We start from the raw sequence: 27,174 nt of genomic DNA, 5'->3' as shown, positions 1-27,174 counted from the left end.
AAGGTGGGCACCTGTCAGATTTGGCTTTTCAATGGTGAAGAGATAAAGATCTGACCCTCCACCTGCCCAGCAAGAAGAGTTTCTATGGATCATGAGCAGGCATCCCCAAACTGCGGCCCTCCAGAAGTTTTGGACTACAACTCCCATGATCCCTACCTAACAGGACCAGTGGTCGGGGAAGATGGGAATTGTAGTCCAAAACATATGGAGGGCCGAAGTTTGGGGATGCCTGATAATGAGTATTCTACAATTCTCTTAAACTTGCAAAGGGTTGTTGAACAGCTTTTAATATCCTAGTTCAGCTTCAGAAATCCAAGTTCAGCTTCAGAAATTTGCATAAATCAACGTTATGCTTACTTTGTAGCATGTCTTCCACAGTATGATCTATTTTTAAAATGATGACAATGTTACTTTCCAAAGAAATTTTGTTTGTTTCTAATTATTCTTTTGTGGCAGTCACAGTATAACTCTAGCTCTCTAATTAGAACAATTCTTCTAATATTTTGTTTGTTTTAGTTTTCATTCTATAACTAGGTAACTATAGGCATTAAAATATCCAATCTTTGTTCTCTAGGGTGTTACAGGGAAATATTTAACAAACATTTTTGTTACTGTGGCTGTAACATGGATCCTGTGGCTTGGGACCACAAGTTGGCAAGAATCACTTGTGGTGGCTACATTCAGGCACAAAGCCAATGTACAACTGTTCCAGGTTTTGCAGACAAAACCTAAAGTATACTATTTTGTGGAGAAAGAAGGAGGGGATGGGCAAGACAACTTAGCAATGCATTTTTCTACTTCTCCCCCTTTTGTTGATTCTTTTGATTCCACCTTACACACTAGCATTTGCCACTACCACTTTTGCTGATACTAAACCATTATACTTATTCCCACACTTACAAAAGTAGTAAATCAGTATATAATGTCACATTAAATCTACCTATACTGTTTGGTGCCCAATACTGGAAACAGAGATCTCTGGAGTTAATAAACCAATGGAAACTACTCCAATTCTAAACACGAATAGCTCTTAATTCAAAATAAAAAATGACAAAATGCTTCAGAGATACCTTAAACTCATGCAGTTTGTAGTAGAAGAATGGCACAGGGTAAAGACCCCAAAAAGGGAAAGGACTGAGAATTAATCCATGTGAATCTGCATTGCATAACTGACATTTTCTGTGTAGTCAGGTCCCATTGTTGTAATAATAATGGCTTTAATCAGGAACCATGAGGATTAGGCAGATTCAATTTACTTCTTATGCTGCTGCCTCACTTTCTGGGAGCCAGTGGTGATGGCATAGGAAGTAACCATGACATTCATTCAAACTTAATTATTACTGGTTTCAAAAATTATCACTGAGGAATGGGGATCTGACTAATGTGAAAGTGGTTATCCAAGACAGCAGCTCACATTATTTTTTATATTGTAAGCTGCCTTTATATATTTTATGAAAAGGGCAGGTTATAAATAGTCAAACAAACAAAATTAATCAGATGTCAGAATGAACTAACACAAGCTGGTCTTGTTTTACCATTAACCTGAAACACACCCTGCATCCCATATATTAGGGATCAACTTACTTGAGGCCCTACCTGCTTTCCTCAGAGCCCCAATTTCCATAACCCCCACAACTCTGCCCTTAGCAACTGCTGAGCTTTGCAGCAGCAGTACCCCCTCCCATGGGAGCTAAGCCACCCAAGGGGTAAAATAATGGAACATGACAACAATTTGGGATTAAAATGGACACACCTTTATTGATTTTAGGTGTAGACAAGCCTTTGCATAGACTTTGGGCGTATATCCCTCTCAGCCCCCTGCTGGGGGGTCTGAGGCATGACAGGGTCAATTAGGGGGGAGATGGGACCATCCCAAAACACAGGTTTACACAGATGGTTTCCCCCAAGTCGCCAAGGGAAGCTCTATGGCCCTTCAGCCACATGGTTCTGACTTTGGACAGAGTCTTCCCTCAAGACCCCGCTAACGAGGTAACCTGTTAAAGCCACTGCAAGAAGCGGGTGAGTCACCACTTCACCCCTTCATCAGATGCTGGTCTAAAGGATTCCGCCCAAGGCCTAAACCGCCAAAGTTGTGACTATTGTTATGGGGAAGGAAAAATTCATTCCCAGCTCTGAAAACAGCAATCATTATAAACCATGGCAAAGCCTGCAGACCTGTAGAAGAAAAAGGTTGCAAATGTAAAGAGAGATTAGAGGGTAGGCTGAGTGGATGGTGCTCTGGGCCAAATGCGCTGTGGTGAGCAGCGCCGACCTGCTTAAATGAGCAGGGAGCGGACTGGAGTGAAGACTAGCGCCTTGTAGTCTGCTCCCAGGGCCTGCCCCCCGGGCTGTTGCAGATTGGCTGAATTCAAACTGGGTCTGGTGGGGACCCAGGAGACACTGTGCTGGCCAGGGGGAAGAGCCAACAGCTGCAGAAACATGGCGTGGCTCCAGGAGGACGGGGGTTACGCCGCACCAGGTCATAATCTCCACCCACCTGCCAACTGGGTAAGCAGTTGCATAAATCTGCAATAAATGTACATTCAACCCAACATGTGCCTCTCAAGGCAACCTAAAGGTAAAGGTAAAGGGACCCCTGACCATTAGGTTCAGCTGTGAGCGACTCTGGGGTTGTGGCGCTCATCTCGTGTTATTGGCCGAGGGAGCCTGCGTACAGCTTCCATGTCATGTGGCTAGCATGACAAAGCCGCTTCTGGCAAACCAGAGCAGCACACGGAAACGCCGTTTACCTTCCTGCTGTAGCGGTACCTATTTATCTACTTGCACTTTGACATGCTTTCAAACTGCTAAGTGGGCAGGAGCTGGGACCAAGCAACGGGAGATCACCCCGTCGTGGGGATTTGAACCGCCGACCTTCTGATCAGCAAGCCCTAGGCTCTGTGGTTTAACCCACAGCACCATCCGCGTCCCTCAAGGCAACCTAGATGTGGCATTAAAGGCATAATTACATTCAACATGGCACTTTTTTGTTAAACAGCAGCTGGGGGTAGAAATAAGCAACAGGACTGGTATTAGAGATGGAAAAGTTAACTCTTTCCACCTGATTAAATTTGACACTCTGAAGCTGCTGCTAGCTTCAGAAGACAGCTTCCACTTGTACCAACATAAGTTTTCCTTTCAAGGCTACCAACAGCTTTAGGGTGGGCTGGAAATTTTTATGTGGTTCATAGAAGGGGAAGAATTAACACCCCTCTCCTCACACCACAGCCCTGATCAGGTCATTGTGGCTGTTACTTAAAAGAAATTAAAAACAGACATGTTAAAGGCAATGACAGATACATATGCTCATAAATTAAATGAGGTTAGGTAAATAGGCAGTCTTAATGTTATTTGTAGACCTACGCAATTGTATGTAATCTGGTGCATGCCATAATTTTGTTATTTGAATCCAACCCTAATTGAGTTTTTACAAGCAATATAAGAGCATCCTCTTACCAATGTAGTTCTTTGACACAGCCACTTCTTTGATTTCAATGTGAACAGAACCTTTTGGAATCTGAACCACTTCCATGTAGCCTACAGGACAAAGGTGAAGCTTATTTTATGTTATTGTTTATAGCTGCACCCATGCTTGTAAATTTTCTAGGAATTACAATATAATATTGAAAGGATTAAAAAGAACCATTGGTTTCTATCTGAATGGTAGTTCTATGTTGCTGGTAGAAGCTTATCAATGCACGTTTAAATGCCACCTTGTGGTATTGGGCAGGTAAGCAAACTTGAAGGAACTGGGTAGCTCCCAGAATCCAGTTTGCAACCTTGTCAAGCTCAAATAGGCCATTGAAGAAAAAACATTTAAACCAGACACCTTGACTGGGTATGGAATCTCTGAGTCTATATTGGGATTGAAAGCCTCAAAATAACTGATTGGATTGGTAAGGGAAAACACCTGTCATCTCATGAAGAGGAAACTAAGCTCTTCCGTTAACTGTGGGCCATATTTAAGTGCTTCCTTCCTGAAAGCTTTCTGTCCAGTATTAACAGCAGCAGATAATTATATTATTATTATGTTGTTCATTACATTTGTTAGTCACTTTATCTTGCCCAAAGCAACTTTCAACCCCAAATGACTTACAATATTAGCTCTAGCGGTGGTATCAGTTTCCCAATGTTTCAACCATAAGGTTCTTCTTACCACCATATTCACCACAGTGGAACAGGCTGTAAACCAGGGGTCCCCAAACTACGGCCCGGGGGCCGGATGCGGCCCAATTGGCCTGCCAATCCGGCCCGCGACAACCCCCGCCGCCACCCGCTCTTACGGCGTGCAGCGCGGCAGCGCTCTTCCGGGTTGGGAAAAAAGCGCCGAAAATCCTTTGTGCGCATGCATATGGGCCTCTCCCGACCCGGAGGAGGTCATTTCTGGTGCACTTCCGGGTCGGGGGAGGCCCATACGCATGCGCACAACGGATTTTCGGCGCCCCCCCCGGATGCGCGCCGCCGCGCCAGTAAGCGCCCGTGCGCATGCGCACGGGCGTGCGCTCCCCCGTCCTCCGGCCTGCCGCGCGATCGGCGCAGTGGGAACCGCCCCAAACGCCGGTAAGTCTGGGGACCCCTGCTGTAAACTGTGCAGCCTCAGGTGTGTCATCTGCTACAAAGGCTGCTGCTTGGGAGATCTTGAGAAGAGACCATTCCACTTGGTATGGATCCTGATAAGGTTTGTCTGGTAGATTATCCAGCCATATGAGGGATGCTCAAGAGAAACAAAGGCAGAACACGAAGCATGCATGGTCAAAGCTGCTGCCTTGGGCACCCTGCATAATGCAGTCCAGGTGCCTCTCTGTAGCATCTTTAAGCTGGGCATCCCCATCTTTAGGCAGAAGAAATTTGGCCACTAGTACAGAAACTGGCATGTCAATAGCTGGGAGCTTTAACAGGTCCATAAATTCAGGCTCTACATTATAAAACTTATTAGCCAGAGACACAGACTTGTTATATTGTAGGGGAGCATCCCATTCTGCCTTAGTTATAATTTTAAAAGAAGCAGACACTGGGAGTGACTTCACAGAAGACTTTGGTTCAGCTAACACTGCTGCACAGGTGAGCTCTGCAGGATGCAGGATGGGTAGTTAAGACCAAGAGCTATTGTCACTCTCTCTTTCTCATTCACACACACACACACACACACACACGATTAAATGCTGGGAGAGCTCCTCCTCAACTTCAGAGCCCTCACCCCACTTCCAGATATGAGCTTAACCACCTCGACAAAGGCAGGGAAGTGAATTGGATTCTGGGAGTAGCCTACTTATTTTAAGTTTCTTTTCCTGCCTTCAACTACAAGGCGGTGCTGCAACTTGCACTGATTAGCTTCAGCAGCAACAGGAAAATGGTCTGAACCATTCTTATGACAAGGACACAGACAAATGACTCTGCTGTAAATCTGAAAGAAACTGAAAAGTTTAAACTCCTACATTATTTCTGGATCCTTCTTGGATTCTCCTTTTCATAAATTCATGTCCTAAATGAGTCACACTTCAATCCCAGAATTATGAAGAAATAATAATATCTATACAGTATTTGCTTCTCTTACGAGAAAACTAGACATTTCTAAGGCAGCCTTACAACATGCAAGTAGCAGGAAATGATGGAAGGAAGGAGAAGTAACAGGGCTGGGTCAAAAGTAAACCAGCACCAGAATATTTTTGTGACAAATGGACAGGGACTCAAGCAAGTCATACCCAATCCAACAGCTGGGTAGACTGTAGTGGGGGAAATGGCATCAGCAAGAGTTACTGCTATATTTAGTTACTTCCTAAACTGTAGTCCTTTTATAGTCAAGAAAATTTTGGCGAATGCCTTCACACTTACCTCCTCTGGGCAATGTGTCATTGAAAAAACCTTCAATAGCTTCACATGTACTCCCATCTCCTCCACATACTCGACATCTGTCTTCTTTAGCATCTGATCCCAAAATATTGTCACACCCAACATGCTGAAAATAGGTACAATCAGATTAATTATGCAATAAGATAATTGCATCCTCAGTTTAAAACACTGGGGACAGTGGTTTTCAAAATTTATGGCCAAATTAATGACATTCTTAAATTATTCTCCAACAAAATTGTTGTGAAATCTCTCTTGCTTTTCTGTTTTATGGTGATGACAATGAGAAACTGCAAATAATAAGCTATTATTTCTTTACATGAACATCTTAACATTTGTACTGCATATTTTGCATTGCACATTATATATTACAGTGGTACCTCAGTTACCAGCCCTGTTAACGAACTATTCGGTGCAGCTGTTCCGGTTAGCGAACTTTACCGCGGAAGACGAATGGAAGCCGAACAGTGGAAGGGCACCGGCGGTGGGAGGCCTCAGTAGGTAAAGTGCGCTTCGGTTTAAGAACGGACTTCCAGAACGAATTAAGTTCGTAAAGCGAGATACCACTGTACACCATTCCACTGTTTTGTGACATTGCACTGCTGCACCTGCTGTTGCCCCATCCTAAGCACTTGGATGCTGATGCACCTTAGAATCAGATTGCTAATTTTGTTGGTAATAAAAAAACAAACCAACAAGTAGCGGTTATAGTATTTTCTAGTTTTTTTCATGCACTTGAAAGAATGTTTTAAGTTATTTGTTTGTTTCTATCTGGAACGTAATTAAGAAACATGTGTATGCAACAATCCAGAGAAGTTCAGAATGTTCTACTCTCAGCAGCTCCTTTAATTTAGAGCCACCATTCAAAGCAGATCACTGAAACTGGCACAAGTGCTGCTAGTCTGGAAACTTCTCTGAACCCCATGAAAAAGGATGGGTACCCCCAAATAGTTTATTATTGGCAGCTCTTACACTATATGAGGTGCTGATAGGAAAATGTTTTCTACTTGATTTGGTGTAAATTAATAAGTATGGTACCTTGCATTCTCCATTGATACAAATATCTAGCGAATCTGCATTGCACTGTGTTCCGTCGATCACTGCAGGGGCACGTTCCGTATAAAAGTTGTAACCTTCTGCTAAGCAGTTTAATGCACATGGCTTAACACCACCTAGGCAAATAAAACACATATTATATTATATTAATTATATTATATACAATTCATAAGTTCACAATATGTGCACAAGGTGGTGAGTGGAGAGAACCATGGCCCACCATTTCTTGCCACTGCAACTGCTACAGCCATTTTTGACACCAGCTGCTACCCTGCAGACAGCTTTGTGGTCACCACTGATACTACCAACACTATGCAGCCAATGTTTGTAGGCACAGTAATTCTATCATTTCATAAAATTTATATACCACTTGATTGAAAGAAGGAACTCAAAGCAGTTAAACAACCTCAAAGTGGTTGTTGAAAGGTTGAGCAGCTACTGATCACCTCTGCTGCAACCAAGGCACCCCAGGAACAGTGTGCCAAGCATGCAGGGGGAAGAGCAGTGGTGGGCAAGCAGGCAAGGCAAGCAAGTAGGGTTCGGAATTGTGCTAATTTGTCACCTTTGCCCCTGACCAACTAAGGCAATTGCCTCATTTCGCCTAATGGGTGGGTCAGCCTGGTTCTGTACTCTCCATGTCTTCCTCACACTTACAATTTCTTCTGCTTCTAGCCTCTTTGCCTGACCCACTTATACAGATGCCATTGGATTAGCTGCTCTGATGTTAAAAAGGAACTGGGTAGCCTTGGACTAGACCAGTGATGGCCAAACTTGGCCCTCCAGCTGTTTTGGGACTACAACTCCCATCATCCCTGGCTAACAGGACCAGTGGTCAGGGATGATGGGAATTGTAGTCCCAAAACAGCTGGAGGGCCAAGTCTGGCCATCACTGGACTAGGCATATGCTAAGAGGGAGAGCTTGGAATTCAGTTCCAGCAGCAGTGAGTATTTTTGGGTTGAATAATCAAAGTAGTCCTCCAGAATAGCCTTCTCAGCAAGAGTCTCCTTTCTGACAAACCTGCTCAGCCACAATCCAGTTCTAGTTTGAGCCTCCATACACTTGAAGGGAAGTTCAAAGGACGGGCTATTGACCTGCTTAAGATAATGATATGTCATTACTTGTTATATAGCCTAAGATGCTATAGAATGCAAAGTATTGAGGGCGTGGATATGAATATCAGCAGTAGTGTTTATGCCATCCCCCCAAGGTCCATTTGGACAGGTAAAGGCCTCCACACCATGTCTTCTTCAAGCAGCAATACAAAACTATGTATTACCTCCTGTATATGGTTTCCAGTTGTAATATTTTCCTCGGAAAGGCATATTGTCAAAGTCTGCACACTGTTTTTCTCGAAAATCGCGGGCCCCAAAAGGGCATGGCTAATAAAAAAATAAAAAAAGTTAGTATTTGCTAAACTTAAATATTAAAAGGCACACATTAATGGCTCTGCATGAGACCACTGAATTTCACAATAAAAATTGTTTCAAATAAAGTTGCCAAACAATATATCATAATTGCTTGCTTTTTTAATTCTGCTTCTTTGATTTTAAAACTGGAATGTCAGTTATTTTAAGAACGTAAAATGAACCTTTTAATTCAAATGCATGTCATTATTCACTTTGTTTATGTAAAGACTAGGCACAAATTCTTCATTAGTATCCTAATTATAAAACTGCAGGCAACAATCCTAATTAAAATGCAGTTATTATTACTGATATACCACCCTTCATCACAAGATCTCAGGGCAGTTCACAGGATTCGCAGTCCTATGCATGTCTAGTCAGATAAATGTGAATACAATTGCCACCTCAGTTAAGTATACTGAACTATTTTGATTTCAATTGGTTGTGTCCAGAATTAAACCTTCCTATCTAATGCCCTGGGCTGCTTTGCTGGAGCTCAATCTCATAGGACACGGTACCAGGACTCAACCTCAAAGACTTATTATTGTCAATAGTTGTGTCACATGAAGACTGCTAAAGATGAGATCAAGGCTTTACTAAATCAAAGATTCTGCTATATAAGTTTAATACAATGAGCTAATAGCAGCCAATGTAGGTTGCTGCATCTATGTTTCTCCAGTCAGTTTGTAAAATGTGACTAAAATGTTTTATACATGTGGGGAATATGAAACATAAATGATGTTTAGCTCTTGTATTACTACTTGAACAGATGTAGGCTTTTGCATTAATTACAGGACAATCTTCCTCATATCCACCAACATTTATGTATTCTCACCAACTTTACTCAGGCAAGTAAGGGTAAGCTGAAGCACTGAAAACGACGCAAGGCTCACTGTCTGAGAAACACTGCCTCAGGCAAATGTCTTTTTCTTTGACTGTGGTTTCAACTGCAAGACATGACATTTTCTCTGTGGTTTGGTCATGGCCAAAATGAGGGATGATGCTAAATGTGTGTGGTTAAATGAGGAAGGGTGGAACTACAAGAAAGGCATTCTTTTTTCACTTCTGATTGGGAGGTTTGCTTATTGTTGAAATGTGCAAGCCTTTCCAGTCATTTGGAGAAAGAGCACCTTTCTCTAGGTCATGGCACTGCAGGTCACCCAGTTAACAGTAAGCACTGTACTGTACTTGGATTTTGTATTGCTCAATGTGGGCATCAAAGTCGCTGGTTTGGTAGGGAACAAAACTCCTGCCAAAAGTCAAGTCAACCATGTGAAAAATGTTTTCACATAAACAATAGAATTCTGTAGTTCAATTTTCCACTCTATTGGCAAGTGGCAAGGGAAGGGGAGGGTCTTGCTCTGTATTTTGCAACAGAATGTGCAGTGGATTACCTTGTTAAATTGTCAGATTTGACTTTAAAGGATGCAATCCATGGCACAATTGCCAGTGCAAGCTCTCTCCCTTTGGCAAGAAAATGGGAAAGTTTTTATTATGGATTTTAATATGGTGGCAGTTGCTACTTGAGGCATGTACTTTCACCCATTTTCTAACTCTTCCAGCTGAAAGAGGTACAAAGAATGGCCAGTGGTGGTGGAGTCTTGCTCTTTAAATTAAGTACACCTATTGAAGCTTATTGGCTGCTGGTCATGAAAGGCAGATCTAGGAGAGTGTGACCAGTTTGGCTGTCCAGCAGTCTCCCTGTCTCAGCTGACAGAGCTGATCTCATTGGAGGCGGTGTTGAGGACTTCAAGACTGCTGGTTTGGGGAGACTTCAACATCCATGCAGAGGTGACTGGCTCTGAGGTGGCTCAGGACTTCATGACGACCATGGGGATGTCCCAAAATGTCACCAGCCCAATACATGAGGCAGGCCATACTCTGGACCTTGTTGTGGTCATATCACTTCCTGTTGAGATTTAGGCTTCCAGAACCTTTCCCCCTCTGCAGGGGACCTATTAGGGTGGTCTGCACTCAGAGGCAGATGGATCCAATGGGTTTCCAGATGGCTTGGAGGGATTTTCTGGCTGATATGACTGGTGCTCTTGCTGAAGCCCTGGCCAACCCGTGGAACATCCAAATTGCTCAAGCAGTTGACACGATCACTCTGGAGTGCCCTCTTCTGCTTCGTGGAGTCTGTTTGGTTCCCTGGTATACTCCAGAGCTTAGGTTGGGGAAACAGGCTGCGAGGTGGCTTGAATGCGAGTCAAATGCAATCAAACACTGGTGAGGGCTCATCACTGAGCCTACCTAGTGATAGCGAAGGCAGCAAAGAAAGCATACTTTGCTGCCTCCATTGCATCCTCATTGTTCTGTCCGGCAAAGCTTTTCTGGGTAGTGTGGGGCCTCTTAGTCTGGCCCAAAGGAGGTGGCAGAACCGGCAGTAGCTCACTGTGACTTGTTTGCAAAGCATTTTGAGGATAAAATCACTTGCATCCACTGAAATCTTGACCCCGCTATTACAGTAGATGAATGTCAATGGGTGTCCAGATTAGAAACTGACCAGAGTTTCTATTCAGCCAAAAATTCTGCTTAATACATAAGAAGCCTAGATTATATGTAACTGAAAGTAAATGCTAGCCAAACCCTTCTCTCAGATGTGCATGAGGAGAGTGAAGGGAGGAGAGTGTGAGCTTGCAGGCACAGTGCTGAACTATGGTTTAGAGCAGAGCTTTTCATGTTGGTAACATGGTTTTTAGACATGCATCATTTCACGACATGGTAATTCAGTTTTACTAGCAAACCGGAGGTTAACTAATCCCTTTCCAGCCTTGAGAGGAGCATGGGAAGCATTCGCGTGACACAACTACAGCCAACACAATACAGTTTGGGAAGCTCTGGTTAAGCGTTACAGTACAGTATATGCCAGGCACCCCCCAACCTTCGGCCCTCCAGATGTTTTGGACTACAATTTCCATAATCCCTGACCACTGTCTTGTTAGCTAGGGATCATGGGAGTTGTAGGCGAAAACATCTGGAGGGACGCAGGTTGGGGATGCCTGGTATATATATGCAAACCAGCTTACAATATGATATAACTGGTAAAGCTGGAAGTTGCTGCTACTTCTTGTTTCCAGGTTTTATAGATTAGGTTTAATCTCAATTTTAATATTAGGAAACCTGTTATCCATCAAAGGCCAAACAATGTCTGAAAGATTTTGTTGAAGAATGTGTTGGAGTTGTCTATGCTTATTCCAAAGGAGTAAAGGGGTCAAAGGGAAGGGAAGTAAAAATGCTGAGATTTTTGTTTAGGAATAATGAGAACTTTAGGGAGTAATACTTTTTAAATTACAAAAGGAATGGTGAATGCTGACACAAGAAACCCTTACAAATGTCAGTGGGTGTAAGCTTCACATTCTTCATTAAAATAATGACAAGCACACAAAATTCGTGGCCTTTTAATTCACACATTAATCAAATGTCTCTCCCTTCAAATGTCTTTTGCTTCAAAGGGTGATTAAGGATAAGGTCTGTCATAAATCCTGAAAATGGGTCCATCTCAGCAACTTTGTTTTTCATTAAAGCCATTATTAATAAATTTACAATCAATGACTACAGTTTCTAATCACCACTTATGTTACAGTAGGACTTACACTGCTAAATGTCAGGACATTTTTGCATCCCCTCATGACATTACACTAATTCAGAACATGTGTACCTATTAAAAATGAAATGCAGATGAGGCACTGTTAAGAAGATATTTATTAATATATTTTGATATGATAAAATGTTAACTATATTAAGATCTAAAAGGAGTGTTCATTAAAAATATTATTTTTCCTCCCTTCACATAGGCAACAATGGGAATGCGATCTCTGAAGGGAACTGTTGATAATCCAAACTTCATGGATAGCTTCATTTATACTACCTTTGGGTAAAGGTATAGGGACCCCTGACCGTTAGGTCCAGTCATGGACAACTCTGGAGTTGTGGCGCTCATCTAGCTCTAAAGGCTAAGGGAGCCGGCGTTTGACCACAGACAGCTTCCGTGCCATGTGGCCAGCATGACTAAGCCGCTTCTGGCAAACCAGAGCAGTGCACGGAAACGCCATTTACCTTCCCAACGGAGCGGTACCTATTTATCTACTTGCACTTTGACATGCTTTCGAACTGCTAGTTTGGCAGGAGCAGGGCCCAAGCAATGGGAGCTCACCCCGTTGTGGGGATTCAAACTGCCAACCTTCTGATCGCCAAGCCCTAGGCTCTGTGGTTTAGACCACAGCACCACCCGTGTTCCACAGCGCCAACCGGAGCTGAAGGTGGTGTACATAGTTCTCCTCCCTCTTTATTTTCTCCTCACAACTCTGTGATGTAGGTCACATAACAGGCTTCATGGCCGAGTGGGAATTTGAACCCTGGTCTCCCAGTCCCTCGTGCTTAAAAGTGGAAGACAGAAATATCAAGCAACACTAAGAGTAAAATTCTACCCTTGAGGTACATCATGTGAAGAAACAAAAAATAAAAAAATCCTTCTATTAGCACCGTAGAGACCCAACTAACTTTGTCATAGGTATAGCTCCACTACAACAGTGAAATTATGGAATGCTAGCAGAACTTCAGTTACACCAGTGTAGCAGTGAGGATATGTCAATTCATTCCTGTACCAGCATATGTGCACCACCAGCATAAGGTTGAACACAAGGAGACAAACCATTGTTCTTATCTGAAACATGTTTCTGATTGGACATGAGGATGCCACATACATTACTCCTAATGAACCCAGACCCTCCAATCACCATTGGAGGGTCTTCTCTGCAAGTCTCCTCCACAAGAGGCCCAGAGGGTGGCAATAAGAGAATGCACCTTTTTCTGGGGTGGCTCCCCATTTGTCGAATGCTCATCCCAGGGAGGCTTAGCTAGTGCCTTCATTATAATACACTTTTAGACACCAGGCAGAAACATTCGTCTTCAACCCAACCATTAGCTGATTAACACCCTATATCCTTTTAAATGTGTTTGTAGGGGGAGGTTATTGTTTGTTTTGTTTTTGTTTTTTGTGCTTTTATCTTGTGTACCACCCTGAGATCTTTAGATGAAGGGTTGTATACAAATTTAATAAATAAATAAATCCTCCTCCTCATCTAAGATTGTTGGATTTTAGCTTAACTTTGAATTACTCACATCAGTATTACAGGAGCGATATCTTTTCCTTTCTCCAAGGCAATATTTTCCTCCACCTGAAGGTCTGGGAAAAATTGTATGCATTTTATGCATATGTACATACAAAGTAAGCAATGATAAAAAAATTTACACACTACAGGACATTTCCCCTCACAAGTTGATGATACTGTATATTTTTAAAAACTTCAGATTTCAGTAATACAAACTCAGCTGGCAAATATATTTGTAAAATTACACTGCAGAAAATGAGGGTAAAACACAATTTCTTCTATTTTTGTATCACTCCCACCAAAGGCAGAAAAAAATGTGGCAAAGTTATATTTTCTACTAATGTTTTAAATTAATACTCAAGTTCTAAACATTTATTCTGGCGCCAGTAGGCAGCACCAGTAAAAACCCACCATGACACAGCATTTGTAACACTCTGTTAGTGGAAGTCATTACTTCTAGATCTAAGCACTTATTTGCTGGTGCAGAAGATTTAGCATTAGACTAAGATGAATCAAAATTAAGGAAACACTGCTTTTCATTACTAGGGTCAAGTTGATATTCTCTAATACCAGAGTTCCTGATTATTATTTCAATTTGACAACAATAATTGTTCAAAAACCTCACTAGACTAGTGCTAATCTTTGTATGTGTTTAAGGTAGTGTTCATCATCTTGGCTATTATCCTAAGCACCCATACACACACATTATAAGCAAATGTCACTTGAATAATTCACAGTGCAATCCTATACATGTTCACTCAGAAATAAATCCCACTAAGTTCGATGGGACTTGCTCTCTGGTATGTGTATATAGGATTGCGGCCTTAGAAAATTTCAGAGGACATATAAGCAAAGTTAAAGATACATTTATATGATAACTATAAGAGAGTTTGTAAAATTCTATTCTTTTCCGTTGCTACTAATATTTGAAAAGAATCAGAGCAATATTACATGACTAGATGGGGAGTAGTTATCTATGATTTAACAGGACTCAAGTATTATCCAGACTGGTCTTTTGTCATCCATTTATTACTTAATGTGTTATATAGTATGTTATGAAATAATATGGCATTTCTGGTCACACAAGCAAGGTATCACATGGTTGTTATATCTGCTGATAAACATGATTTTCAAACCATGCAATTTTAGTGAGATTTTGTTCCTTAAAATAAAATGTGATTTTATTTTAATATTTTAAAAAGCTGAATATAATGGACAGGATCCAGTCAATTTACACTTTTATGCCCTATTCACTACAATGAAGAAGTTAAGCATATGGGATTCAAAAGTGTTCCCCTGCATTTATATGTATCCATTGCTGTTAAATTAAATTAGTTGAGACCCAAAGGGTCAGAAAATATGCACAGCACTCAACTATGCAAAAGAGCTTTCTTGTTTTCTTCTATGCAAAATAAAAAATTGGTACAGACTATGTTCCTGCCCACCTAGAGTGGTTTTCTTTGCACAGAGGAGAAAAGAAAGTACTCTTGCTGACTGAAGTATAATTCTTTTGACCATTGTGTTTTTAAATGTATAAATGTTATATATGAATTAAAACATTTGAGATATGCCTTAACACATATACAGTATTCTAGTACCTACAAATGCTGGTGTTTAGTAGAGAAGTCTATTTTTATGTAAGCAGCTGATGTGGAATAGATCCTGAAAAAAATTACACCAGTGTGTATTCACTGAAATCAGTCAGACTACTCTGAATGCCAAATATCCAGGGGCTCTGCAGTGGTGAAGATTAGAAAGGAATGTCCAGTCCTATAAAGTTCAGCAACGAGATAAAGACCAGACTGCCTTGCAAAGCCATGCCATAAAAAGTATAGAGGTCTAAGTTCTTCAAAGCAGAGAGGAAGATGTAGGGCCCAATCTCCCATTAAATGATTTATGTAACAGCTTGAACACAGACAATATTGCATTTTAGAAGACAAATGTAAGGAATCCTAAAGCAGGGTTGTGAAAGTGTAATTGCTTATTACTGGACATTAATAAAACAAAAGTAATGGATAAATATAAATGTCCCAGCACATAGTTGGTATTACAAAGTTTGAGTGGAGAACATGAATTTAAACAGAACTGCTATATTCCAAAAAAGCCTGATGAATTGCCATTTGCTACTGTATTTTCAAGGGTTTCTAATAGTCAAATAGTGTGTTGCCAAACTGTGCAAGCAAACTGCCTCTGATTTGTAAAAGACAGTTTGTTTCATTTCAAGATTTTTTTAAAAAATCACCTGGCTACTGTCAAGTACAGTGGTACCTCGGTTTATGAACACAATTGGTTCCGGAAGTCTGTTCATAAACTGAAGCGTTCATAAACTGAAGCGAACTTTCCCATTGAAAGTAATGGAAAGTGGATTAATCCGTTCCAGACGGTCCGCGGAGTAACCGTTCATAAACTGAAGCGAACTTTCCCATTGAAAGTAATGGAAAGTGGATTAATCCGTTCCAGACAGGTCCGCGAAGTACTTAAACTGAAGCGTTCATAAACTGAAACATGGGTGTAATTGGTTTCAGAAGTCTGTTCATAAACTGAAGCGTTCATAAACTGAAGCGAACTTTCCCATTAAAAGTAATGGAAAGTGAATTAATCCGTTCCAGATGGGTCCACGGCGTTCATAAACTGAAAATTCATAAACCGAGGTGTTCATAAACCGAGGTTCCACTGTATTGCAGCCCTTGATGCTATAGATGTTCAGAATGGTTTGCCCAATTTTTCCATATATGGACAAATCCAGTGGAAGGGATTATTAGGGAACTGGGGAAAAGAGCAGGTTGCTGGGTAGAACAGAGACTGGGATATGAAGATTCAGAGAATATCAAGCAAGTTTAGCTGGTAGTTTACAATAGTGAGGAAGCATAGCAGAAGAAGGAAAGAGCTGCTAGGGAGAAGCTAACAGGCTTGAATTAAATTTAAGCCTGTGGCTATCCAGGATTTACTCAGTATTGTCTTTTGTTCAATTTATTCCTGACCTCTTTAATCTTATTTGTCTGAGTTTAAATATATTTTTTTCTATTTTATTTAAAAAGATTTATAAACCACTCACATTATAATATATCAGAGTGGTGTACAGAAAACCAAAAGTATGTATAATATATACAGCAGCAGTAATACAATTTTTTTTTGAAAAAACCCCAATACAACACTAGAAAATGATCAGCCGAATTTGATTCTTAATTTGTTGCTGATTTAGTGTTTTCCATTTGTCACCCATCAATCCTCCCAAAACACAGTAGCAAAGGTTGGCTCCATCCAAGAAGTCGCTCAATATAGAACTAACTTGTGCTCCTGCAGAACATAAAACTTGGGGAATGAGTGCTGTTGCAGAGATAAGGCGGCACTTTGGAAAATTTGCCAAGGTTCCATCCTGAATTACCTCAGGTCTCTTTGCCCCTACTTCTTGTCATATTTGGTGCTAGCACAATGACATGTTTACTTGTCCAGTTATAAAAGACTGCAAAACCTGGATCCCAGAAAGCTCTAGGCTGTGTCCACACCTTCTATTGCAACCACCCAAAGCAGGAATAATGGTTGCACAACAAACCAGCAATAGTATAAAAGCTATATATGCAACCAAGTCATGGCTCATACAATATGGGTAGCATGCAAGAGCTTTGTGGGCTGGACAAAACGCAAAGACTGTCTCATAGGGTAATGTTCCACCCAGATACAGTGCTTCATTTCCTCTTTAAAAGGAAGGTTATTTCTCTTAAGAGTCCATCATTGTTTTTCCTGGTTGGCTATCAACACCAGGAGATTTCTACTTTCTCTATGTCCCCATTCATCCTTTCCTTTCTGCTGTTCCATCCTCCCATTTCCTCTTTTTTGAGCTGTATTGCTTCTTCACCTGGGACAAGTAGCTATATGGCTGTTGTTGTGACTTAAGCTCTGACAATACCTGCACAAGCATGGGCATGTATGCATATGCAGAAACATATTGTGAAAGTTTTCCAGTCATGGATATGGATATTCCACTATTGCAGCAATTTTTCCATTTAGTGCAATCAGATGAATTAATGCTGGCTGTGTCTGTAATACGTGAGTTCACGTGAGTTCTCCACCTGAGTGTGAGCTTGGTAATGACTGGAGGAGGATGGAGTGGATAGTGTTATGTGAGTCAAGCTGTTTCATGCTGCTCTTTTTTGGGGGGGTGGGGGTGGTTATGAGCAAAAAGGCACAAAGCAGCAGCGAGTAGATGCAAACATAGGTTATCTAGGAACAGTGAAGGAGTGGAAACTGAGTGGCAAGGAAATACGAACATAGCAATGTGGGAAGATGATATAATGTAAAAGACTGCAGGGCAGTTATGAATCCAGAAGGGCCTCTGGCTGCAAGGAGACAACCCCCCTCAGAGGTCAGCTGCTGAGCTTCCACAGGTCCAACTTATGCCAATGAGAAGAGATAGGCTCAGTCAGTCCTATGGTTTAGTTTTTGACAGTCATATGTATAACAATATACATATTACTTTCCTACATAAAATGATAGCCAGTTGTGACGATATCTTTCTTAAACCTGACTGCAAGAGTCATCCTGTATTTAAGATTTTTACTACAAAAGGCTTTGTGAAGAAAGCAACTGCCAAAGTGAGCATGGACTCCCACTGAAAGACAAAGAAGAATAGACTATTAATAATAAAGATGTTGGGGCATGTTTCAAGCAAGACTCAAGTAATGCCCCCCCCATAATTATATGTTCAGAAACTGTGAACCTCATCTATCATATGGTCTTTCTGACAACCACATAATAATGTTGCAGGCTTTTTCTTTTACAGTGCTGTTAAATTTTCTAATGCATGTGCATATTTGTGATTAGTATACCTTCATGATTTTCCTACACAAAAGTGTTTATATGAAAGACATTTATAATGTCTGAAAGGGCCTCAAAGGCAGTGCAATGTCCAGCAGCTACTTTGAAACACCTGTCATCTGATGTTTGGGTAGAGGGGAGTAATGGGTCCTCTTGCAGTGTTCTCTTAATTTAATTCCCTTATGGAATGTAGCTGAGCCATCAACACTCTTTTAATATACTTCTGTCACTAGACAAAAAAGGAAGGAAGAGGTTAGATAAATTGATTTCAGTGGGCAGTGCTGAATGTTGGAGAGGGGATGGTAATAGAGCTGTGACTGTAAAGTTTAAAAAAAGAGAGTGTTAAAATGTTAGGTTTGGAGAAGAGCAGCAGCCTTTACTACCGTTTTGCTTTTATCAGTTTTTCAGCATACTTTGCAGTTCTCAGAAATCAACCAATCGTGCATGTGTGTGTATACCGTATACAGAGCTCTGAGCCAAAAAGGGTCTCCTTCAAGAGCTTTGTTTGCAACTGACAAAGCTATCAATAGACAGTACACAAATTACCTAATAGTTTGGAGCTATGATACCAGAATACAGGTAACAATGTTATCTGAACAACTATTAAGAGTAATAAGATGATTGTGTAATTAAGAACTATGAAAACAAAATGTTTCCCTACTACATTAATGGTAACACAATAAGGGCTTCTGAGGAACCCTATTAAAGAAAATGATAAACATCTAGCTCATATGAAAGTAATCTGCTGAAAGCATCACTGGCCTCTTTCATGCATCACACTAAACCATAGTTTAAAACAAACTATGATTTAATGTGAATGAGCAGCATACTGGTGTGCAAAGCTCAGAGGTTCATTGCAGTGCTCCAGGTGCACCATGGACGAAATAAGCCAGAGTCTTGTTGTGTCATGTGAACCCAGGGTTGTAATTTGTTTTCCCTTTAACAAACCACAAGCTATAATCAAAGTTGGTTCTTTGTTTACTGCTCATGGTTTGTTTGGAGGAAACAAACTGCAAGCTTGGGTTCAGAGGCCATGACAAGCAAGGCTCTGGTTTGTTTGGTCCACGGTGCAGAAGGAGCAGGGGATGAGCACTATGGAAATTGTTGCGTACTTTGCATTAAATCAGTTGGATTTAAAGTGATGTGAGAATCCAAAGGGTACTTTGTAAAGATTACTTTCACATCCAGCAGCTAAAACGTTCTCAAATAGCCTGTTCCTGTGGTGTGCAAACTAGGCCATTCTCTCGTAGGGACAAATATTCAAAACCTTAAGAGTTAGTTTGCATTTTTAGTAAGTTTGCAAAACTAATGAACACCTGAAACAAGTTTTAATTACCATAACTAGAATTTACTGATTGTTTGTTTTCCATAAATGGAAGCTGTGAGAAGCAAAAATTACCTGCTAAATATTAAATATAGAATCTATTTGTATAGCGTGTGCTTAATGCATATATTTAAAAATGTGAAAGTATGTCTGCAAAGCTTCTCCAGGATAGCTGATCCTGTCTGCTATTTTAAAGACAAGTATTGGCACAGTACTGAAACGTTTTTACAGATAACATGTGAAACCACACTTTTGAAACATTTCCAAATATGCCTTTTTTGCTGGCTCTGGCTTACTTTAGCTACTTACGCTGGACTGTCACAGTGTCTTACGGATGATGAGACTCCTCCCCCGCAGGTCCTGCTGCACTCTCCCCATATTGACCAGGGACCCCAACCCCCATCTATGCTCTGGGGCCAAGTGCCAAAAGGTACGCACTCTCCCTGATAACACCACTGAAAAGATTTCATAGAAAACACAGAATTAGCTTTGAACTGATAGGATTATCAGGACAGAAAAATATATGGGTCAGGAACTGACCAATTATAGGCAACAGCATTTCTTGTATAGATAACATACAGAGGTTTAAATTTCTTTAGCCATGTTTAGTCATTGGTGAAGGCAAGTGCTATTTGTTATTTATCTTTAGGCTTAGCCCGAATAATAAATCCCTACCATACATAAAAGTTTAACAAGACAGCATTTTTCTTTTCATACACAAGCTTACCATTTCTCATTTAAATAAACTGCAAGTTACTGAAACATTTCTTTAGACATTACGTATACTTTTAAGAGTGTTTAAGAAACAAACTCACACCTATACTTCAACTAATGGTTTAATAGCACAACATGGAAAATTCTCCAGTTAGGAATTTTTATGAGGGTTATTGCTTTTCCTTTAAAAAAACACTGAAGTATAGATGATGTTACAATAGAAGAGGTATTTGAAGCAGTATTTCATCTACACTTACACTGCAGACATAATAAAAGTAATGCCAAGACACCAGAAACAAAGAAAAAAGTATTTAAACTTACTGACTAGCCAGTTGCTCAGAGACTGAATGAACATATGAACTGAAATTTTAAGACAGATACCAGCAAAGCATATAACCTGGATTATTATTATAATTATTCATTTACGATAGGGCATTGGGTTAGTTTGAGACAAATTGTGCTTTAACTTGAGTGGAATATTTTTGTCATATCAAATTAGACCAAGTCTTACAGTTCTGATTTAAGCCCAAATTTAGATGTCTTGTTTCACTGTAGAAAATAAGGGAAGAATATTACAGAAAATGAAACCCTTTGTCTTATCAAAACAATGAGACATTTGCCCATATCCAGTAAAATTTGAACATGAATTTTACGTGATTGCAGATATGGTACAAAACAATGTCACATTATCTTTTAATAAATAATCTGGGTTGGATTTGGTGTGTGTGTGTGTGTGTGTGTGTAAAAAATACCCAACTTGATACAAGAACCTTGATCTAAACTGGGGGTAGGCAAAGTGGCATCTTCCGGAAATTGTTGGACTATAACCCCCATAATCCCTGACCACTGACCATCCTGGCTGGGCTACTGGAAATTGTAATCCAACAACACCTGGAGCAAACTGCATTGTCTACCAGTATTGTCAAGCAATACTGACCATGGGCTGGATCCACACTAAGTTAAATGAACAAAACTGTATATGAATTTCAATGAGAACTAGGTTGTAATACTAAACACACTTACTAGGAGGTACGTCTCATTGGTAATTACTTCTGTGTATAGGAATGCATTGCTAGCCTAGATCCAACCATTACTACACCGAAAAAGGATGTTTCTTACCCATGTTCTGAGCACAATTTACAAAAGAAAAAATAACACAGCAGCAGTCAGGCTTGAGCTATTAATCTGTGCTGAAGTGGAAATGCAGAACCTTCTTTATTTTACTCTCCAACCTGTGCAATTCCAGAAACTATAAGGGCTCAAGGAAAAATGGGAATGATGTTGAGATGAATTAGTGAAGCTTGAGCCTTTATTTTCAACCACATTACCAGAAACTACTTCCAATACCCACTTTTATGGCATGTTGTAATTACTTTTAGTTTTGGTACTATAAAGTATTTGGATACAAGAGCACTAGCAGAGCTGAACTGGACATGGCATTAGTTAGCTGGATATGTTTAAGTTTTCATTCAGGCTGGCTATGAATATGGCACATTTCGATATGGGAAACCACTTGCTTAAATTCAAATAGAGGTAATAATAACATAATAAGAAAACAGAAACAATGGTTTCCATTTAGTGAGATGCCAGCATGTCGAGTGCATTATTTATACAGCACTGAAGGGATATTACAATATTATTTGACTCAAATATACATCTTCATAGAATCATTTTCATGTTTTATGAAGCTGAGCAGCTGCGGATCAGATCAGCAATCTGCATGGGAGACCACTGGAAGCTACATGTAAGAGTAGAACGGACATAATATTTAATTTTTAAAAATATCTTGATTTTACAATCAAAATTAATCATCACATTGTAACTGAATAATCAATTAAATGAAGGACAAATAAATCAAAATATCCTAAATGGTTCACAGCCCTAGGTTCCAGGTGATGCTACCAAAGAAATTTCCTGTGTTCTTTTCAAGAGAGAATGAAGGTTTCTAAGCTACATGCCTCTCCATTCCAGTGATTCCAAAACATATTTTTAAAAACCATAGTCAGAGCTCAAGGTCATTGATAGTGATCATCCAGTTGTAAAAGGCATATTTAAGGCTTAACTGTGATTGAATATATTTGTTATTGTAATACACTTTCTCTATGATAGCATTAAAGTACAGTACTAAAGAACAGTTCCCTATAGCACCAGGGGGAGGGGAGAACAATAGTTGCTGGGACAGCACATCAACTGGGCCTTTGGTCTCTGGTAGCAGCAACATGTTCTCTTGCCTCTTGGAAATGAAACTATGGCATGCTCAACTGAGTACTAAATGTATGCTCATCCTCTTGCTCTCCCCATAACTCTCATCCTCACTGCAACACAAAATATTCACAATTTTATTCACAAAGTACTGTAAAAGTACACAGATTTTATTCACAAAAAAGTACACTGATTGCTATTATTTTACAAGAATACAAAATGTATTTATTGAGTCCTAGCACTGGTTAAAAAGCAATTAAATTGCTAAGATGCTTTTCTTCCAACTGTCTTCCTTCTATCATCAGCCGATTGAAACTAAATCCTTCGAAGACAGAGATCCCTCTGGCTGGGTCGGGATAGCATGGGGATGAGGGACCAACTTCCTTCTCTTGCGGGGGCCCAATTAGTGCCAGTGCCTTCCGTTAAGAGTTTGAGTGCAATCCTTGACGCCTCCCTTTCCATGGAGGTGCAAGTTACAGCAACAGCTAAGGCTACATTTTTCCACCTTCGCTGCATTAAGCAGTTGGTCCCTTACCTCTCCTGCCCTGATCTGGCCACAGTGATCCACGCGACGGTCACCTCCAGGCTTGACTACTGTAATTCGCTCTACGCGGGGCTGCCCTTGAAACTGTCCCAGAAACTCCAGCGGGTGCAGAATGCTGCAGTGATGATCCTCACGGGGTCCCTGCCATGGGATCATATTCACCCAGTGCTGGACTTCCGGCCACCGCTGAAATCAGCGGGGTTTGCTTCGAGCTCCGAGGCAACCCAGCTCCGCGGGGGGGGGGAGGCGCCATAGCGACGCACCTCCCCAAAAGAGCCCCAGGTTGTGCGTCCTGGGAACGAAAGGCTCAGTGGCGCCCCGATTCCGCGACTCCACAACTCCCCGGTAAGCCCTAGAGCCCCGGAGAGAGTCTGAGTGGTAGTCGCGGGGGCCATTTTGAGAGAAACCGTTACCCTCGCGAAGTGAAGCTACATGCCGGCAGCGGAGAGCGGTGGATTCCTTCCTTTTCTCAAGTAAGGACTTTAAATTTGAACCTGTCAGCAAGAAGCTGTATATGAAAATAAAAAAATCAAGAATTGGCTACAGGGGGTGATTTAAAAAGGAAGTTGATTATCCCCCTTTGAGAGACTGTGAAGCAATGAGCTAACCCTAAGCTGACAAAGTGGGATACTTTGAATTTATCAGAAAGTGGACTTAAAAACCCTCCTCTGTAGCAGGCACAGGGGAGAGGCTTGAACTCAGTGGAGGATCCTGCAAAATGATGGTTTTTTAAAAGAAAGTCCCTCTGGAAGGTGGACCCAGGTTTCCGGATGGGTCAGTGAATGGTGTTTAGAATATGGCAACAACAAAGAATGTTTAAAAAGTATTGAAAGTATTGATTAAGAATCTAGAAATTATTTGGGGAAAATGTTTTTAAAGGAAGAATATACCCAGTTTGGACTTAAAAATGGCATTAGAGAAGATGGAATTTGATCCCTGCCATTTCTGGCTGTACAATCTGCTGGATTCATATGAAATTTGAGATACCTAAGATGGCTGTAGCCACAACAATACCATCACAAGACTTGGCTTGGCAAAGGATTTTTGTGGTACTCTTGGAGATTAAACAGGAACTGGATGAGAATAACAAGCAACTGAGAGAGACTAGTAAATTGTGGAGATAAATGAGTGATTGTTTTGATGCAAAAAATGGACTTGAGAAAGAAATGACCCCAATGAACAAAGAAGAAGTGCAAGATGTCCAAACACAAATATTGGAAGAAGAGGAAAAAGACGAAGGATACAATGTTCTGCAAGTGACAGATGTGGAACAGGACTTTAGTTGGATACAAGGAGGCCTCAAAAATGAAACAGTGTATACTGTTGGACTCCTAGTGAGAGAGGGAGTCCAAAGTCTGTACTGGGAACTGGATAGAAAAAGGGGGGGAAATGAAGTCGGTCTGGAACTGGACAATGCAAAGGACTGGTTTCGATCCACAGAATTAAAGAACAATGCAAAGACAGTGGAAGTGGGTTGGGCAACAGGTGTAGTATTGAAGAGACGGCAGAAGATGTGGAAACAAATTTGGTGGACTTGGTGGGAAAGGGTGGGAATGGGGTGATTTATAAAGGGATATTGTAATGGATGGATTTAAACGGTCTGAAACTGGTTTGACATTAGGAATTCGCTGAAATGTCTGGGAAATTTGGCTCCGGCAAAAGGGGGGAGTGGATTCAAATATATATAGTTAAGAAAGGAGAATAGAATTTTAAGATTTGAATTATAATTACATTTCTGGTAAAATATTAAGCTAAGGGAAGAAATATAAGATAAAATATTGGGAAAGTGGGAAAGATTAGATATGCGTAGTGAGTAACAAAAAGCATAAAATTGTAATGTGTAAAGTAAAATAGAAAAATTAGTGAACATTGCCTATATGGTTATTATAAGGGACCCAGAGTGGGGGGAATCGGGGAAGTCCAAAATGATATTGTTATGGGCTTCCGGTTTCGCTCGTGGGGGGGCGCTGGCCCACGGATGCCCCCTAACCCACCCCGACTCTTTGAGGGGGGGCCTGGGCCGAGCACCCATGGGGGCCGGAACTCCAGGGGGCCACCCTGTGCGAGCGAGATCTCCATGATTAATGAGGATAATTAGAATTAAATTCATGGACATGCTTCAAAAGAAGGGGGAGAAGATACTGGCAAGGAATTTTTAGCTGCTGAGCGAGAGGAGTTCGAGGGGGAGTATTTCATCAAGAAGAAAGATTGATTGGGATGGAACGAAAAAGGAAGTGAATTTTTTATTTTTATATATTAAGAGGTACTTACCACCTTCCCGGACGGACTGCCCTGGTATTTGGAACAAATGAGAAATAGAAATGACCTGTGTGATTATCGGAATTTATATAATTAGAGGATTGCTATTTAGTATGTTTTTAGAAGTTGTCTACGTAAAGCTGTTAAGAGGAAAAACCTCCCCAATCAGTTTATTGGAGTGTGCCTGAAGCTGCTGGCGAGGTGGATTTATGAGGTGTGATGCACATGGAATTTGAATAGCAACCTGAAGCAAAGTGCAGGTAAAGGGTAGGGAGAGCCATAAATCTGATAAGAGTTTGTGCATAATTTGAATCGGCTGTGCCTTGCCTGATAAAGCTGTAATTTTGCAATAAATGGACAGTTTGAGAAGTTTGAGAAGAAGGTGGAATACGATCTGAGTCATGCAAGATGACGCTTGCGTGTGCTGGACGGTCGACGCAGCAGGAGAGGCACGCCAGATAAAGAGAGATTTATGGGGAGGTTGGACTGGACAAAAATTCACACAGGAGAACGAATATGTGTTAAATCTCGTTTGATGCTTATCTCAACAGCTGTGGCAAAAATGAAAGAAAGAAAACATCTAGAGGGGTTGTTGGAAAAGATCGGGATTATCATGGACTTTGAGTGACTGTTGGAAAAGATCGGGACTATTATGGACTGTGAGTTTTAAGAATTGGACATCAGAATAAAGACGGCAGTGCAGACAGTTATCCAGAATTCCCAGATTTTGAAGCATGGGAAGCCAAAATTTTTTTTATGATTCGGCATAATATTTGGTTTAATTGATATGTATTTGTATAATTTGAAATAATGGAAATAATTGATGTGATATAATTGTGTTTTAATTGGAAAATTTAATAAATAGATTTTAAAAAACAAAAACAAAATGATATTGTTATGATAAATGACATAAATAAGATGCTTTTCTTTTTCTTCTTCCTTTTACGGTACCTTTTTTGTCTTTTTCTTTTTTCTGTTTTTTGTATGTTTTTGTCTTATGGAAAATCAATAAAAATTACTTTTTAAAAAAACACATATTCACCCAGTGCTTTACCAGTTGCACTGGCTCCCGGTGGAGTATACGGTGCTGGTTTTGACCTTTTAAAGCCCATTGTGGCTTAGGGCCCTCAGATTTACGGGACCGCCTCTCCTGGTATGCCCCACAGAGGACCTTAAGGTCCATGAATAACCATAGTTTAGAGGTCCCAGGCCCTAAGGAAGTCAGACTATCCTCCACCAGGGCCAGGGCCTTTTCAGTGATGGTTCCGACCTGGTGGAATGCTCTGTCCCATGAGACTAGGGCCCTATAGGACTTAACCTCCTTCCGTCGGGTGTGTAAGACAGAGTTATTCCACCTGGCCTTTAGTTTGAACTCAGCCTGATCTTTTATTTCCCTTCTCTCCCCCCTCCTTCCCTTTTTATGAATATTACCTGCTCTGGGACCCCACAGCTAATTCTTCCCTGGCCTCCTCGCTGGTCCAAGTAGGACTAATTTAGCCAGCTAGCCCTGGTGACTATCTAATGTTTATTGGATGGATTTTCCCCAAATTTATTTTTGAACTTTGAATTTTATTGTTATTCATGCTTTTATATTGTATTTTATGCTTTTTAATGTTGTATTACAATGTTTGTTTTAAATATGTTGTTAGCCACCCTGAGCTTGGGTTTTGAACCGGGAAGGGTGGGGTATAAATAAAAAAAATTATTTATTATTTATTATTATTGACATCTGTACTAGAAAGAGAGGGAGGATGGCCTACAGCAGAATTGCTATTTCAAATTGGCACTTTCTAATGGTGGCTATCAACATTAGAACTTCATTAATTAAATTTACGTAGAGAAATTCAGATACATGACAACCCAACAGACAATGCATTTAGGCCTTTGGTCCTTCCATT

The 27,174-nt window shown here is 40.7% G+C and overlaps 1 protein-coding gene across 5 annotated transcripts in view; it reads right to left on the bottom strand.

The window, feature by feature from the left end:
• The window catches only part of ADAMTS6 (ADAM metallopeptidase with thrombospondin type 1 motif 6), a 133,280-nt gene that overhangs the window by 17,827 nt on the left and 88,279 nt on the right, over nucleotides 1–27,174 (bottom strand). For 4 of the 5 annotated variants that reach the window (XM_035100852.3, XM_035100857.3, XM_035100855.3 and 1 more), the window contains 6 exons: nucleotides 19,867–20,012; nucleotides 13,429–13,492; nucleotides 8,181–8,283; nucleotides 6,886–7,019; nucleotides 5,833–5,956; nucleotides 3,457–3,537 (listed from right to left, as the gene is read on the bottom strand). In XM_035100852.3, coding sequence (XP_034956743.1) covers nucleotides 3,457–3,537; nucleotides 5,833–5,956; nucleotides 6,886–7,019; nucleotides 8,181–8,283; nucleotides 13,429–13,492; nucleotides 19,867–20,012 — 652 coding nt within the window. The remainder of the gene's footprint in view (nucleotides 1–3,456; nucleotides 3,538–5,832; nucleotides 5,957–6,885; nucleotides 7,020–8,180; nucleotides 8,284–13,428; nucleotides 13,493–19,866; nucleotides 20,013–27,174) is intronic. The other variant, XM_088653231.1, reaches the window with a different exon arrangement.

This window comes from Zootoca vivipara, chromosome 10 (assembly GCF_965207765.1).
Source record: "Zootoca vivipara chromosome 10, rZooViv2.hap1.1, whole genome shotgun sequence".
Lineage (NCBI taxonomy): Eukaryota > Metazoa > Chordata > Lepidosauria > Squamata > Lacertidae > Zootoca > Zootoca vivipara.
The sequence above is the reverse complement of the archived record's forward strand: the minus strand, read 5'-3'. Positions and strand labels throughout refer to the sequence as shown.